Source organism: Procambarus clarkii, chromosome 38 (assembly GCF_040958095.1).
Source record: "Procambarus clarkii isolate CNS0578487 chromosome 38, FALCON_Pclarkii_2.0, whole genome shotgun sequence".
NCBI classification, from domain to species: Eukaryota; Metazoa; Arthropoda; class Malacostraca; order Decapoda; family Cambaridae; genus Procambarus; species Procambarus clarkii.
Window position 1 is genome coordinate 32,530,627 of NC_091187.1, and position 15,812 is coordinate 32,546,438.

Consider the following 15,812-nt stretch of genomic DNA (forward strand, 5'->3'; position numbering starts at 1 on the left):
CAACAACCCCATCAAACCAGAGCCTGCCTTGCTCTACACTGGGGTGACAATGGCCAGCGGCGTCACCACCGGGCGGACCAACAGGGTGGAATTCAAAGTCCCACAGGGGCCTGTAATCTCACCACAATTACACTGCCCTGATTCCACCAATTGTCCATCAACACTAGACAGGTTATTCGAACCACCTGTTACACCATGAGGCTCTGCCGGCTGCCTCTTGGGTGAACACTGTCAACTGTCTATTTAGCTTTTTAGTGTTCCTTCCGTAAATCCTTGGCCCCAATTCACGCCAATTGGGCCTCGACACAACCCATGATGGCTGGAGTGCCATGCTCGATGAGGAATTTGGACGACAGAAATGATTAACGGGGGTGGAGGGGGGGAGACTCCCCCCTCCACCCAGCTACGTCCTCGTCCACCTGCTACCCAGCTCAAACTGACGACTTCGCGGGCTAAGGAAACTCAAAATGCCCATACCTCCCCCCTACTTTGTCTTGACCAATCAGCACGAAGCCGGCACTGTTCCCTCGTGCCGCTTCCAATCACATCTGTTCGCGCCAAAACACAGCTCAGAGCAGCCGTGCCTAACCCAATCACAAGCCTCACTCACCCTCAGGCGTCCCGTGACGTCACAAGGAGGGGGAGGCCTAAAGACAAAGGGCGCACTGTCTCACATGGTGGGGGGGGGGGGCAACGGTCACCCCACTTTCCCCCCCACCTCTGAAAACCCGTTGGGAGAGTCAAGTACCTCCCTACACCACTTCACACTCAACTCCCATCCTATTTCACAGAAACAGGAAAACTTCTGTAATTCTCTCTACAGAGCAATCACAGGCCTCTAACCAGTCCCAACCGACAGTCCTTAACATAAGCATTCATTCAACACCCCACATGTATATGTTAGTTTGAAAGCTCCAGTTTCTAGAGTCCCTAGAGCGACTAGCCTATTCTAGAAACTAGGAAAACTAGCTGAGGGAATCTAGATTCCCTCACATGCCTCCATAATGAAGCTTTGCTGTTGACGAAATTTTCATTTTTGCAAAAAACTTGCTCCAATCCCTTCAAGAAGAAATGCCATGTAAAGCAAAACACATTGCGACCAATCACAATAGTTACTGCGGAGAAAATGTCAGATATGCTGAAAGTCAGTATTAAGCCTGGGAAAAAGTTGTGCACATCATGCAGAAAGGAATTCGACAGTAACCAGGTGAGTGAGTCCAGCTCTACTGAATCTGATGGCCCTGCTGATAATATGGAAATCTGTGAAAGTGTAAACACAAGTTTATCAGTATTAGACATCTTACCCATTAAATATCAACGAGTTAATGCAAGGGATAAGCATGGTTATACAAAGCGTAAGATTAGCCAAGCACAGGAAATAATTGCCAAGCAGATTGCTGCAATTGGAAATATTGATTGTCAAAACCTGTTGGTACCAAGCTTCTAGCCAACAGTGCATAAATTGCTAAGACTTCAATAAACTCATTGAAGAAATGAAGCTAAAATTCCATGTAGCAAAGCGCCAAAAATAATACTAATCCTAACCCTCGTGCCACAAAGCTGGTCTATCAAAAAGACAATGGAGCAATTCAAAGTTTCAGAATACATGGTTCGCGAATCTAGGAACCTGAAAGAAGAACAGGGAATACTAGCAATTCCTAAGAAAATACAGGGCAAGTCAATTCCAGAGGAAGTGAAGGAAAGGGTAGTACAGTTTTTTGAGGGTGAAGAATTTAGTCGAATGTGTCCCGGAAAGAATTGAAAGAAAAAGTCATAATCAGTGCACAAAGAAGGAGAATCATAATTTCATTTTTTCGAAATCGCACCAAGGTATGTCATTTTCAGAGTCCTCTGGCTGAACTAGGAATTCAGATCCCATACTAAATAAAAGTTACTCTTGTTTAGAAAAATCTGCTCTATCCAATGGTGTCATTCAAAACCAAATTGGGACTGACGCATATTGAGATATTTTGCCTTGAAAGTTGGCTAGTTTTGCACATCAATTTTTTGGGGCCAACTTTCAAGTGGGCCCTGATCATATACCTGATCAACCAGGCTGTGACTCATACGTCAGGCTGCGAGCAGCCGCGTCTAACAGCCTGGTTGATCAGTCCAGCAACCAGGAGGCCTGGTCGACGACCGGGCCGCGGGGACACTAAGCCCCGGAAGCACCTCAAGGTAGCCTCAAGGTAGGGCCACCTGTGGAGAGATGGATACAACAGAGTTGCTATTGCATCACTGCATAATATTGTGCTTGTTATACATCGTTGCAATGGATCATGCTGATGAGTAAGTGGTCTCCGTATTTCTCGCGACAAAATTTGGCAGTGATTTTTGCATGGATGGATAGATGAATGGTCACCCATACTTCTATTTCGATTAAAGTACGTTATTCTACACCAAACGTTGTCCTGGTATGTCAAATTTCACACTCCTATAGGCAATTGAAGTGATTTAACAAAGGGTCAAAGTTGATCATTTTTGTGGTACTTACGCATTAACGGGTCAAGAGCCCATTGAATATGGACCTGTTATTTAAGAACCAAAGCAGATTGAGCTCTAATATTTTGCAAAGTGTTATTTGAGGTCTAGGGCTATCTTACTACAAAATTTCATGGCATTTGGAGAGGGTCGAGTGGGAGCCATAGGTGACTTTTTGGTAATTTGAGATGGAATTAGGGGGGTAGAAATAGCCTAAGCTACTCTATCCCTTTGAGATGTATTTATTGCTTATCTCAATAAACATACTTGAACTTGAATTGAATGACGCAAATGTACTTCACCTTTGTGAAGCGAGTACTCGCCTAGCTCTGGGCGAAGGTGGAAGTGTCGCCTGAGAGCTCCTGGTTTGCTGACTCATTGTTGTTTGTGTTTGTGAGTGCACCCTTGGGGTCGTGATGGCTGGAGGGATTGCGGCCCCCTTCCCTCTGTGAAGCGGAGGGATACCATTGGACTAGAATTTACTGGCCTAGCGTTTTATCCGGCAGTTGAGGTGGTGATGATTGACATGTTGCGCATGGATGTGACATCTGTGTGCGGCGTTCAACTTGTATCCAAGCATCGAGCTGTTGTGAAATTCTGATCCATGGCTGTGTATCGTGAATTTGTGGACCGCAATGACAGGAGGATGTTTACTCTGCCTGAGGGTGGTGGTTCGGTGGAAGTGTCGGACAGGTGCAGTGAGACTACCTATGTGGCAATTCATAGTGAACCCTTTGAGTTCCCTGACTCCCTTCTCCAGCATCACTTTACTCGGTATGGGCGGGTCTGAGTGTCTGGAGTCTCCTCTGAACGGTGGAAGGGTGTCCAAAATGGGAACCGCACTGTGGCACTGCTCTTGAAGGACTCCATCCCTTTGTCTCTTCTGCTTCAGGGCTTCATGGTATGCGTATTCTATGGGGGTCAGCCCAGGACTTTTTTCCGGTGCGGACTCTCGGGCCATCAGGCTGCGAGATGTGATGCAAGCCGGGTCAGGCCTGGGAGGAAGACTTGCCCCGATTAGCGGTCCCGGACCTGTGAGAAGGTGCTGCTGTGGTGAGTGATACTTCCCAGTCGTCTGGTGCCCCGTTGCCGGTCTCTGATGCCAGCCTCGATATGCCTGTAGGTGTCGGAATGGAAGTTAGTGCATCCCCAGCTCCCGCACCCCAGCCACCCCTGCCTGCTTCGTCTCCAGTTGTGTCTTCTGTGGTGTGTGGTTTCGTGCCTCTGGACGTCGAGGCGGCACCCTGGCCTGTACTGTCTCCGGCAGCTGTGTCTTCGGCCCGTTTCGGCGTTCACACTGTGAAGTCTCCTGTGGTGTGTGGTCCTGTTCCCCGGGTTGATGAGGCTGCGATGTTGAGTGGTCGAGCGCTGCGGGGAGTTGGGCAACTGACTGGAGGTTCTGCTTCAGTGCCTCCTGGTGAGGGTGATAGTTCCGACGACCTGCGTCTTGTGTCCAAGCGTTCGCGGCGAGCTTTGAGTCTGTCTCCGCCTCGTGGTGAGGCCTAGGCCGACGTCAGGGATTTTGGGGTCTCCAGAAGTTCGTCGTCTGTGGATGATGATGTGGGCGACGCTGTTGGAGTGCCTGCGGCTCCTGTGGGCCCTGTTGCTGCAGTGGAGGTCCTGTGGTGGGACTGACACCTGGCCCTGGTCCGGTGTCTTCTTCGGCTGCCTCTGCGTCCCCGGTTGCTCGTTCCCCGAGTTGGGAGGTTGTGGCACCGACATAGGTTTCGCGAGAGGGTGGGGACTTGGTGCTGGTTCTTAAGAAAGATTTTGTTGCAACGGCCCCCCATGCCTCTGGCGTCAATGTCTGTGCCTTCCGCGCGTCTGCCCTCGGTGATGCCGACCGCTGCACGGCTGCTCTATGCTCAGCCGTCATTTGTTACTCCGCCCCCAGTGGTGTCGGCCCGTGCACCATCGCCCTTTGTGATTGTGTCCCCTGCGACTCTGCCCGTTATGTTACCGCCCTGTGTTCGGCCGGCTCCTGTGCTTCAGTCCCATGGGGTTCCACCGTCTGTACCGAAGAGCTCTGTGCGGCCTCTTCCTGTGACTTCCACCCCCGTGGTGGAGGGCGCCGAACTGGATGTTTCTGACTTCATGCATCGTCAGCGAGGATCACGTAGTCACGTTAACGCATCTGCGGAATTGTGGGCTAAGCGGGATGCCTACAGCAAGAAGTAACTGCGTGGTTGATTGTTCATTAAATCACTGAACTATGTGTTTACCAGATCTCTTTTAATGGGGGTCCCAGACCTTATGGTTATCCTTCGCTTTAGGGTTAGTTTTTCTTTTTATTTCGGAAACAAATACAACAAAACAGAAAAACATCAACAGCATCATTTACATGAACAAAGCAAGAAACACACTGACAAACTGTAGAACAGGGAAAACACAAACAAAAGTCATACAATACACAAAATGGAATCATAACCGTAGGTAACAATGAAATACAGTCAGAAAAGAAAAAACACTAGAGCATTATAACCCAACAATAACTAAGCAAGAAACACATAAAAAAACGAATCACATAGCTCATCAAAATAAATAAATAAAGCAACACAGAGCAAGAACCACACACAGTTAATCATCATCATATTTATCTATATAGAAATGACGCAGTGTAAGAATGTAAGTGTAGTGCTTTTAAAATGCTAATCTAACCTACTTACTTAAATTACGCAGACTTATATCTCTCCTTCATAAACAGTGCTCGAGGTGTCTTTGAGGATAACGAAGATATCAATACCAGATCATTTGGATGTGGGGGTGACGTATGTGGTGACCAGGCCACAATACCAGACCACTGTAGAGGTGACGCATCTGGGGACCAGGCAACTTTACTGAACCACTTGGGGGGGGGGACGGTGATTGGCTGGATGGTCGGCGGAGGGTGTGGATGCTGTGGTCATCACTCCTCCAGTGTTGATCCGGTGCTTAGTGTGACTGGTCCTGTCACGGTCCTTCTAGACGTGCTAGCCGGCGACATGGGGCTGCCCTTGCCTCCTGTCCGCCATACTCAAACTCTATGCTTCGAGTTTTCTGGATAGGCGTCCTACCTGTCGGTGGAGGTGGTGATACTTGATCTGCATGTTGCTGTGGCGAACATGTGTGGCGTGAAGCTGCTCTTCAGTGGCCTGGTACTTGTTAAGCTCGGATTTTCTGTGGTATTCCAGGAGCTGGAGGCCTCATATGATATGAGGACGTTCCCCCCCTTGCCTCGTGACGGTGTAACTGTAACAGTATCGGACCGCAGTGGTTCCTCTACCTATGTTGTGGTGCATGGAGTACCATTCGAGTTCCCGGAGGGCCTGTTAGAGCGTTCTTTTGGCAAGTTTCGGGCTGTTGTGAATGTGCGGATGAACGTTGTATTGTCTGGCAGATGGCGAGGCGTTTTGAACGAGCCATGTATTATAACCATGCGCCTTCAGTCTCCGATTCCTTCCTCCAAAATACTTCTTTGGCCTCAACGGTGACATCTTTTACGCTGAACAGCCTAGAACGTGTTTCCATTGTGGTCTTTATGGGCACCAGGCGACAGGTTGCCATGCAAATGGTGCGGCTCCCGTGACCTTGTTCCCTGAAGAAGACTTTTCCCTGCTGGTGAACGTGCAGGCATCTGTGTGTGGTGATGTGGCGGATGTCACTGTCGTCCGTGTGCTCCCAGGTTGTTGGTGATATCCTGGCCATGGATCGTGTGGTCCCGTCTGTGACGTGCCAGCCTGCGCCTCCCCGTGGCCTCTTTCCTCTGGCGGTTTCTTTGGAGGATATGGTTTCTTTGGTGGATGGGGGAAGTGGTGCTGCCTTGTATTTCAGATGACATGCCTGTTCCCATTGCGTCGTGTGTGGTGGTGCATGGTCTGATGCCTCCGATTGTTGCTCCGGGGAAAGTCTTGCATGGCTTTGCGGAGCGTGCCTGTGAGCTGTCACACTATGGCTCGCCTGTGTAGGTCGTGAAGGCGTTGGAGGACTCTGATAATATGCGGCCAGTTTCGAAACAATCTCGTGTGGCTCACAATGCGTCCCCTTGCCCTGCTCGTGCTTTATATGCTGATGTGGGTGATTTTGGCAGTTAGCTGTCTTCCTTGAGTTCTGATGCGGATGATGTGGGTGATGCTGTTGGAGTGCCTGTGACCCTCCTGTGACCCCGATAGCTGGTTCCCCCCTGGGTTGTGGCCCCAGCTGTGGATTCTTCTTAAAATCCTTTTCAAGAAGGATTCTGTTTTGGCAGCCCCCATGCCACTGGCCTCTCTGACGCCAGTGGCATGGGGGTAGGTCAGCGCGCCTGCCCTCCGTGCTCAGAAAGTGCTGGAGGACACCCCGTCCTACAGAATGTGTATGCAACTCCGTGCGTCTGCCCCCTGTGCAGCCACCCTCTACGCTGTTGCCCTCTGTCCTCAAGATCTTCGTCCTCTGTGCCTTGCGCTTCCGTGGTTCTGCCTCTCCAGCCTGTGTCATCTGTGTCTTCGGCCCATGTCGTCGAATCAGGTCCGGACGCCTCCCTAGATCTTCATTCCTGAATTTATGTGGTGCCCAATCCGCCCAACCAAGGAGGAGTCACCTCTTTGGGATTCTTACTGTTCTTGGTATCCTGTGCAACAGTTTCCAGAGAAGTATAAGTATCAGTAGAAACCAGTCAAGCGTGCGTGACATCGTTCCCGGTCTATGCTGCTACCCTGTGTTGGAAGCTCCTGTGTTTGGTTTGGTTTTATTTACATTCTATTATTTAGTACTTCTGTGTATTTTCGTTTGTGTATCATGTTGGTGTTTTATGATATTTTCATTTTATACTGTTCCTCTGTTGGGGAGCCTGACAGCTGAGTGGATTGTGCTCGGATTCGTAGTCGTGAGGTCCGAGTTCGATCCCCGGTGGAGGGAGATAAAACTGGGTAGAGTTTCTTTTGCCCCTGTTACCTACCCGTAAATAGGTACCTAGGAGTTAGAAAGCTGCTATGGGTTGCCTCCTGGAGGGGGGGGGCTGTAATAAAAAGGAGGCCGGGTCGAGGACTGGGCCGCAGGGACGCTAAGCCCTGAAAATCACTTCAAGATAACCTCAAGATTCTTGTGTTTGTACTGGTGACTTGACACTGGGATTACTTTGTATATATTGTGTATTTCCATAAATTAAAAAAAAATGTGGGTGACGTATCTGTGAACCAGGCAACAATATCGGACCACTTTGGGGGGGGGGGGGGACGACGTATCTTGGGACCAAGCAACAATACAAAACGACTTAGGGGTGACATATATGTGGACAAGGCAACAATATCGACCACTTGGTATGGTGACGTTTCTGGGGACAAGGCAACAATATCGGACCATTTAGGGGTGACATATCTGTGGACCAGACAACAATATCGGACCACTTGGGGGGATGACGTATCTTGGGACCAGGCAACAATACAAGACCACTTGGTGGTGACGTATCTGGGGACAAGGCATCAATAACGGACCACATAGGGGCGACGAATCTGGGGACCAGGCAACAATACCAAATCACTTGGGGGATGTTGGGGTGCTCGCCTAGCTCTTGGTGGAGGCGGACGCGTCGCCTGTGAGCTCCTGTTTTGCTGGTCAGTGGTAGTTTGTGTTTGTGAGTGGGCCCTTCAGACCGTGTCGGCTGGAGGGATGGCAGCTCCCCTCCTCCCTGTGAAGCTGAGGGTTACCATTGGCCTGGAATTCACTGGACCAGCGTCATACCCGGCAGTTGAAGTGGTCATGATTGATATGTTGTGAGTGAATGTGGCGTCTGTGTGCGCCGTTCAACTTGTATCTGGGCATCGAGCTGTTGTGAAATTCAGCTCCACGGCTGTGTATCGTGACTTTGTGGACCGCTATGATGGGAAGATGTTTACTATGCCTGAGGGTGGTGGTTCGGTGGAAGTGTTGAACAGATGCAGTGAAACTACCAATGTGGGAGTTTATGGTGCTCCCTTCGAGTTCCCTGACTCAATGGGTGAAGCGACTCCAGAGTTACTTCACCCGTTATGGGCTGGTCTTGAGTGTTCATATGAATGCTGTCTCCTCTGGGTGGTGGACGAGTATCCCGAATGGGACACACACAGTGGCGATGCAATTGAAGGACTCCATCCTTTCGTCTCTCCTGCTTCTGGGCTTAATGGTACACATATTCTATGTAGGTGAGCCCCGGACTTGTTTCCAGTGCGGGCTATCGGGCCACCAGGCTGGGGGTGTGGTGCAAGCCGGGTTGGCCCTCTGAACTTTTTTAGGGAGGAGGACTTTGCCCCGTTGGCAGTCCCGGACCTGTCACCAGGTGCTGCTGTGATGAATGATGCTTCCCGGTCGTCTGGTGCCCCGTTGCCATTCTCAAATGCCAGCCTACATGTAGCTGGGGGTGTGAGTGTCGGGGTGGTAGTTAGTGCATCCCCGGCTCCCCTGCCTCAGCCATGCCCGCCTGCCCCCATCTCCAGTCAAGTCTCCAGTTGTGTCTCCTGTGGTGTGTGGTCTAGTGCCCCCAGTCATCGAGGATGCGGCCCGGCCGTGCACTGTCTCCGGAAGATGTGTCTTCGGCCCATGTTGACGTGCATGCGGTGATGTCTCCCGCGGTGTGTGGTCCTGTTCCCCGGGTTGTTGAGGCTGTGTTGTAGAGTGATCGTGCACTGCGTGGAGTTGTGCGGCCGACCAGAGGTTCTACTGCGGTACCTCTTAGCGGGGGTGATAGTTCCGACGGCCTGTATCCAAGCGATTTCGGCGAGCTTCGAGTCTCTCTCCGCCTCGTGGTGAGACCTGGGCCGACGTCAGGAATTTTTGTGACTCTGGGAGTTCGTTTTCTTTGGATGGTGATGTGGGCAATGATGTTGGGGTGCCTGCGGCTTCTGTGGGCTGCGCTGCAGTGGTGATGGGTCCTGTGGTGGGATTGTCCCCTGATCCTGTGTCTTCTCCAGCTGCCTCTGCATCCCTGGTTGCTGGTTCCCCCGGGTTGGGCGGTTGTGGCGCCGGCCGCGGTTGCGGTAGAGGGAGGGGACTTGGTGATGGTTCTTAAGAAAGATTCTGTTCTTGCGACCCCCATGCCTCTAGCGTCCTTGTCTGTGCCCTCCGTGCGTCTGTCCTCAGTGCTGCCAACTGCTGTGCTGCTGCCCACTTCTCAGCCGCCCTTTGTTACTCCACCCCCTTGTGGTGTCAGCGTCTGTGTCATCGCCCTCTGTGATTTTGTCTTCTGCGACTGTGCCCGTTGTGCCGCTGCCCTCTGTAGGGCCAGCTTCTGTGCTCCAGCCTCTCGTGGTTCCACCGCCGGTGCAGCTGAGCTCTGTGTGGCCTCTTCCCGTGACTTCCGCCTCCGTGGAGGGGGCGGAAGTACTTCATGTATCGACCGCGGGGATCGCGTCGTTTCGTTTCCTTGCCGGCGGAGGTGTTGACTCGGTGGGATGCCTTCAGGAAGAAGTACCCTCGTCGTCTATTTCCGGATAAATATAATGATGATTAACTGTGTGTGAGGTTTTTGATTTGTGTTGCTTTATTTACCTGTTTTGATGTGCTGTGAGATACGGTTAATTTTGTCCGTGTTTCTTGCCTGGTTATGTTGGGTTACAGTGCTCTGGTGCTTCTCTTTGCTCTGTGTTTAAATGTTACCTATGTTTAGGTTTCCATTTTATGTGTATTGTACGACTTTTGTTTGTGTGTTTGTTTTACTGCTCTTGAGTTTTGTTCATGTGTTTCTTGCCTTATAAATGTGAATGATGATGTTCATGCTTTTCTTTTATGTAGTATTTGTGTTTACAAAATAAAAAGAAAAAAACATGGGGGGTGACATATCTGGGGGATCAGTAAAGATGATGTATGAAGGAGTCCTTCCCCTCTTATATTATAATAATATATGAACTGACAATTCATCTTCAATATAGTTCACACTACTAGAGGAACTTTACAACTGTAAACTTATTATTTTTCTTTGGTATGGGAACCTTTTATAAGCATTTTAGTACAAGTAAAAGTTTTTACATTAGTGCTAAATATACTGTGAGTGTCTGTCTTGGGAGCGCAAGTCTTCCTCTCATCCCTCTCCATCTCTATGTTGTAACTAACAATAAGGTAAATGACGATAAATAATAAATTTTTAAACAATAAATAAACAAAATAAACATAACGGTGAAGGAGGTCAAGTAATGTTCGGTTAGTTATGGGGTTAAGTGGCCCTTGCCTGCATTGTTGATATTGTCAATGGCCACTTCTGGCAGCGGCATCTGGCCACTTGAATGTTATGGTCGTAGCGTCATGAGTAACTAGCATCTTGGACCCCTGTTGAGGAGTAGCCAATTACAAGCCAGGAAGTAACTGTTGCTGCAGACTTTATTAACCAATGAGAAGCAGTGTGGTGAGTATAAGAGTGGGAGTTGGCGCCGAGGTATGTCAGTTACCTCCTCACCTCCACAGTAAGACGCCCTATTATAGAGAAGGTTTGTGTTATTTTGTTAAGTATTATTGGTAATAATTTTTAGGTAATAATTTTTAGGTAATAATTAAGTTCTATGGTAGACGTTGTATAGTTAAATGTTTCATAATCTTTGTAAGAATTGTTTTCTAGATTATCATCACATCCACACAGGTGACGTCCTGACAAAGTCAAATCTTTGTCAATTGACTAGATTATGCACTTAATTAGTATAACATTACTAAACAAATCCATGGCATCTTATGGATGTAGGCAACTACGTGGATAATAACCTTTAAATTCATATCCTGCCAAACTGCTCCTAACTTAATAAAATGAAATTAATATTTAGTGTTAAGTTTTTCTAAAATTTTAAGTTAAAATTTGGTTCCGAAATAGCGCTAAACTTTCTTTGCTCTGAGATTACTTGTGGAGAGGATGAAGTAGTTTGGATACTGTTCACTTAATGAAATTCATGGTTTTCACTTGGAAGCTACTATAATTGTTACTTGCAAATGGAACTCGTAACTATCCATAACAAAGTTTTATTAATAACTTTGCTCAGTCATTACGTTCCAAACTAGGCTTCACTAGAGCAGTTAAAACCTCTTCTTAGTTCGGAGAGGCGTCGTAAGTTGCAGACTAGTTTGAGTAACGGGTATTGCAAGGAAAAAATTAACACTACATTTGTAATTTAATGTAGCACCTTCAGGTATACCATTCCTGTTTCTACTGATTTCGGTTTAACCTTGTATCTAAATTACTTTAAATTTAAACTATAGGAATGCCTTGGCTAAAAAATTATCTACATTCTTCATGGCTCTCATAAAAGATAACTACCCTTATCTTCACTAGATACCAGTCTACACAAATTTTATTGATGCTACTATAAATATTACGTAAACAAATCTCTCCCTTGCATCCTTAACTTTCTATTAAATAAAAAAACTTGTGAATCCTTGCTTAGTACTTGACGAAACGCTCAAAGTTTAATAAATTGTGCATAAAGAACAGAACTAATCTGTCAACACCTTGCCTTCCATTCACTTTTAATACAATAATTTTCCGGTGGTCGTGCCGGTGGGATCACAACTCGCCTCCAGTGAGGTATACTCTGCCTTAAACGTGCTCTTGTAATTTCACATACCGGAGACCAGGTGTGGAACGTTGATTATTGTACTGGTAGTAGTGCTGAACCTGTCAATGAAAACTTCTTGATGCAATAGCTGACTCGCCGTTTACGTGAGCCTTCGATAAAAGGTTATTACTTTAAACATTGGATAGGTATTGTCAAGCAATACATTATTTGTGAAACTTCACAATTAACATCTTGTCTAAAATATACCTATTAAACTTAACGGTAGCATATACATTGCTCGTCTTGCATAATTATTTAACTAAAGTTTTTTTTTTTTTTTTTTTTTTTTTTTACTTAAAACTTAACGATAGTTTTAAATGCTAAACTCGGTCCTACTAAACTTCCACTTCACACCCTAAATTGAAATGGCTTACGTTTGTATTAATAACTATTCCCGGCCACACGTTGTGGCTCTGAAACTCTTGTGTTTCTAAGCCACGGTAACTTTCCTGTCTCCCAGTCCTCTCCCACTATTTCCACCTCTCCTGTCCTCTCATCCTTCTCCTTCCCACTATTCCCTCACTCCACCATCCCCTCGTCCTGCTAGTCATCCTGTCCCCCCTCTTTCTCCCCCACTCCTGTTCCTTTGTCCTTTCCATTCCTCCTCGTCTTTCCCTCCATTCCCCCACTCCCTCGCCCGATGCATCTCAAATGATCTGATGTTCCTATCGGTGGAAAAAGTTTAAAAAACGATAAACAATGCGAAAATAAACCAAAATCAACGGTATGGTAAACGCTGCTATTTCAATGCAATGTCATAAAAAATAGAATAAAAAGATCTCTAAAAATTAAATTCATCAATGCAATTGCAAACATTGGAATTGTAACATAATTAGATGAACTTGTGGAGCATTTGTGAGACAGATGGTGCTGTTTAAATAAGTTTTTACCAGTCATAGATAGACTATCTATATAGTTGATATATAAACGCACTCCTATTCAAATGCAACTGTCAAAATTTAAAAGTAATTGGTAAAGAGGTTTTGAAGATTTCCCTCTCTTGAATGTCTCTTCAAAACTTTTTACGGTAGGATTTGATATTTGTGTATAAAAACCTGTTCGGATGCAAATATATAGTTTTGTGAGAATTTCAAAGCCATTGGTGAAGAAATTTCGGAGATTAGTGGTTTTGAACAATCATTCATTTCCATTTTTATTTATAGATTTAATAAATATTCATTACAGATGGCTGCCATAATATTTCTGGTGATAGCGGCGGCAGTGATGCCATCCTGGGCCCAATACTTCGTTAATAACAACGCTGCTCCCGCCATCTTGGGAGCCACTGACAGGCCATTCGTTACCTCAAGTGGAAACCTCTTGGTACTTGAAGGTGGCCCTACCCAACCTCCTCAACCCCAGCAACCCTTCCCACAACTACCAGCCCAACAACCTGTGTTTGTTCAGCCACAACTGCCAAGCCAGCCTCGGGTCTTTATTCCTCAACAAGTATCTCCACTATTGACTCCCTTTACCTTCCGTCCAACTTCATCTTTATGCAACCATGCTGCTAAACCCCTGGTAAGAGGAGTTTTCTTTAACTTTCACATGGACGTATTTAAGGTTAATTGGTAATTAAAATGAGCCTTCACATAATTTGTGTTGTAACTTGTCAGGTTGACGAGGTAGTGGACGGCAGAGCATACCATTTCTCATGGTGTCACGACTCTGGTCGACTCTACACCTGGGAGCAAGCAACCTATTACTGCTCTGGGCTTGGCAATGGTTTCCAGGCCGTCAGTATTGAAAGTAACAGGAAGCAAGAGTTCATTTCCAACTATATGATTACACGTAAGTTGAAAAGCTGGTCTGGGTGTTTAACTAGGCCTTGAGTGACTAACTTGGACGTAATGAAAATGGTATATTTCAGACTACATCAGCGACATCTGGACGAGCGGCAACAAACGTAACTCGAGGTCTTGGTCGTGGTTATCTGGCACTTCCTCTCCCTACTCTAACTGGTCTAGCACCGGCAGGTGAGAACTGGTTTGTTGATCGTAACCAAAACTAATGGTGTTGACTGGTAATGATCATGGCCTTGAGAACCACTTGTCTTCCCCAGGCGAGGACTGCCACAGCCAGACAACGATGAAGGAAACGAGGACTGTCTGGCGGTGTTAAACAACTTGTATAACGATGGTGTCACTTGGCACGACTCCTCCTGTTTCCACCTGAGGCGCGTCATCTGTGAGGCTCCACGCTTCTATGTTCAATAGTTGTTCTCCATCAGTTCTCATTATTGTAATATTATAATAAAGTTTAAACTTAACTCTATCGATTGATACAAACTAATTCTAAAGAGAATAAGATTATATTGTGTAGTAATATAAATGCTATAAACGCATTATCTGTTATTTCTCTGAAGTTTGCAAACACCGCCCATCTTACAAATGTGGTATACAAAAGTGAGGAGCGGCGGCAAAGGGGATAATGTGTCAATATGGACACCTTAACAGTTTTACGTCAGTCTGGTTAGATAGCGTAAGTTCTGATAGGCTGCCGACCCCTACCAGCTAGAGGTCGGGAGATAGCGCTGAACAGACTGTAAGGCAACCTGTTCTCACTAGGCTGTTTAGAGCGGTGGCAGTCTTCCCCAAACGCATTCATTTAACTTTAACCCCCTATCGGGCAATATAAGAAGAGCCAATCGCCTCCTTCCTTGACAGGCAGGAGGGGTAGCAGTAGTCTTGGTCACACTGTATGTGATTGGGTAAACTATGGGCTTAAACTTCCCTCTCACTCCCAGTAACAACCCTTATCAGAACCGTTTGGGACTGTCATGCCATCAGTGACCTTTTTCTCACTGTGCCATTTTATACTCTCCCGCCAAGACGGTCGGGAGTGCCATCCAGGGTTATACAGTAGAGGTGTATACGAAGTGTTACCAGACATGGCGCCATACACGATATCTGAACTGTTACTGAACTTTAAGAAGCCCGACACGAGGTACTTTGGCCCTTATATAGGGCGAAAAACCAATGCTGGGTGTTCACCTCTGCAGTCGTAAGGTACAAATTCTGTGGAGAACCATTACCTTACCTTAAGATTTATCTAACACACTTGTGTTGCATAATTCACAGATGGGGTTTAAATCTGATAATAGCTACTCTATTGCCTTTACAGACCAAATGTAAATACCATGGAGGCTAACATCTTATATTGAAATAGCTGCATTTTTGTCTCAATATTTTTTGCCTCTTAGTGGCTGATCATACGGCTCTGGAATTTCTAATCCTATACTTCTTGTATAGGATTCTCCTGTACTCCTATATTGCTTGGCTAGATTCTCAGCAATTTTGTTCACTTGAACCCCCCCCCCCCCTCGCTGCTCGGCTCGTTGTTGCCGTGTGGGGGCTTAGTGGGCGGCTGCCGGAGTGTGATGCTCCTTGGGACAGTCCTGTCCTTTAAGAGCCTTGTGCTCCTGCTGCTGTCCTCTCCAATTCTGCTGGGCACCTTTTCCTTCCGTTTCGTTTTTCTCCCCCATCTTCTCCTATCTGCTTGCCGTTTCCTGCCGACCTTTTGCTTGTTCTGGTTCTTCCCTTGGACTTCTTCTATTTTTGACGCCCGGGTGCTTGAGGAGGCATACTCTTGCACCCATAGAACTGTAGTACCCGACGTAGAGAGCGAGGGGAACCTTTTATTGTCAATCTCCCTTTCGTTACTGAACCCGATCTCGGACTGTCGGTTTCTTAAGGTGGCGTTTGTGGGGCGTATACTCACGACGCACCCCTAGGAGACCACGGCAAGATCGGAGATGGCTTCTTTTTGGGTGTCCTGCCTCTAATTGAGGCTCCATGGTGGGTGTGGGGG

General features: G+C 47.1%; 1 protein-coding gene across 1 annotated transcript; it reads left to right on the forward strand.

Annotated features, from left to right (window-relative positions):
* Positions 1-11,996: 11,996 nt before the first annotated feature.
* Positions 11,997-14,271, forward strand: LOC123771969 (uncharacterized). The gene is made up of 5 exons (XM_045764824.2): positions 11,997-12,021; positions 13,188-13,523; positions 13,619-13,793; positions 13,873-13,978; positions 14,065-14,271. The coding sequence occupies exons 2-5, from the start codon at positions 13,188-13,190 to the stop codon at positions 14,216-14,218; spliced, it is 771 nt and encodes a 256-aa protein (XP_045620780.2). The 5' UTR covers positions 11,997-12,021; the 3' UTR covers positions 14,219-14,271.
* The last annotated feature ends 1,541 nt before the right edge of the window (positions 14,272-15,812 follow it).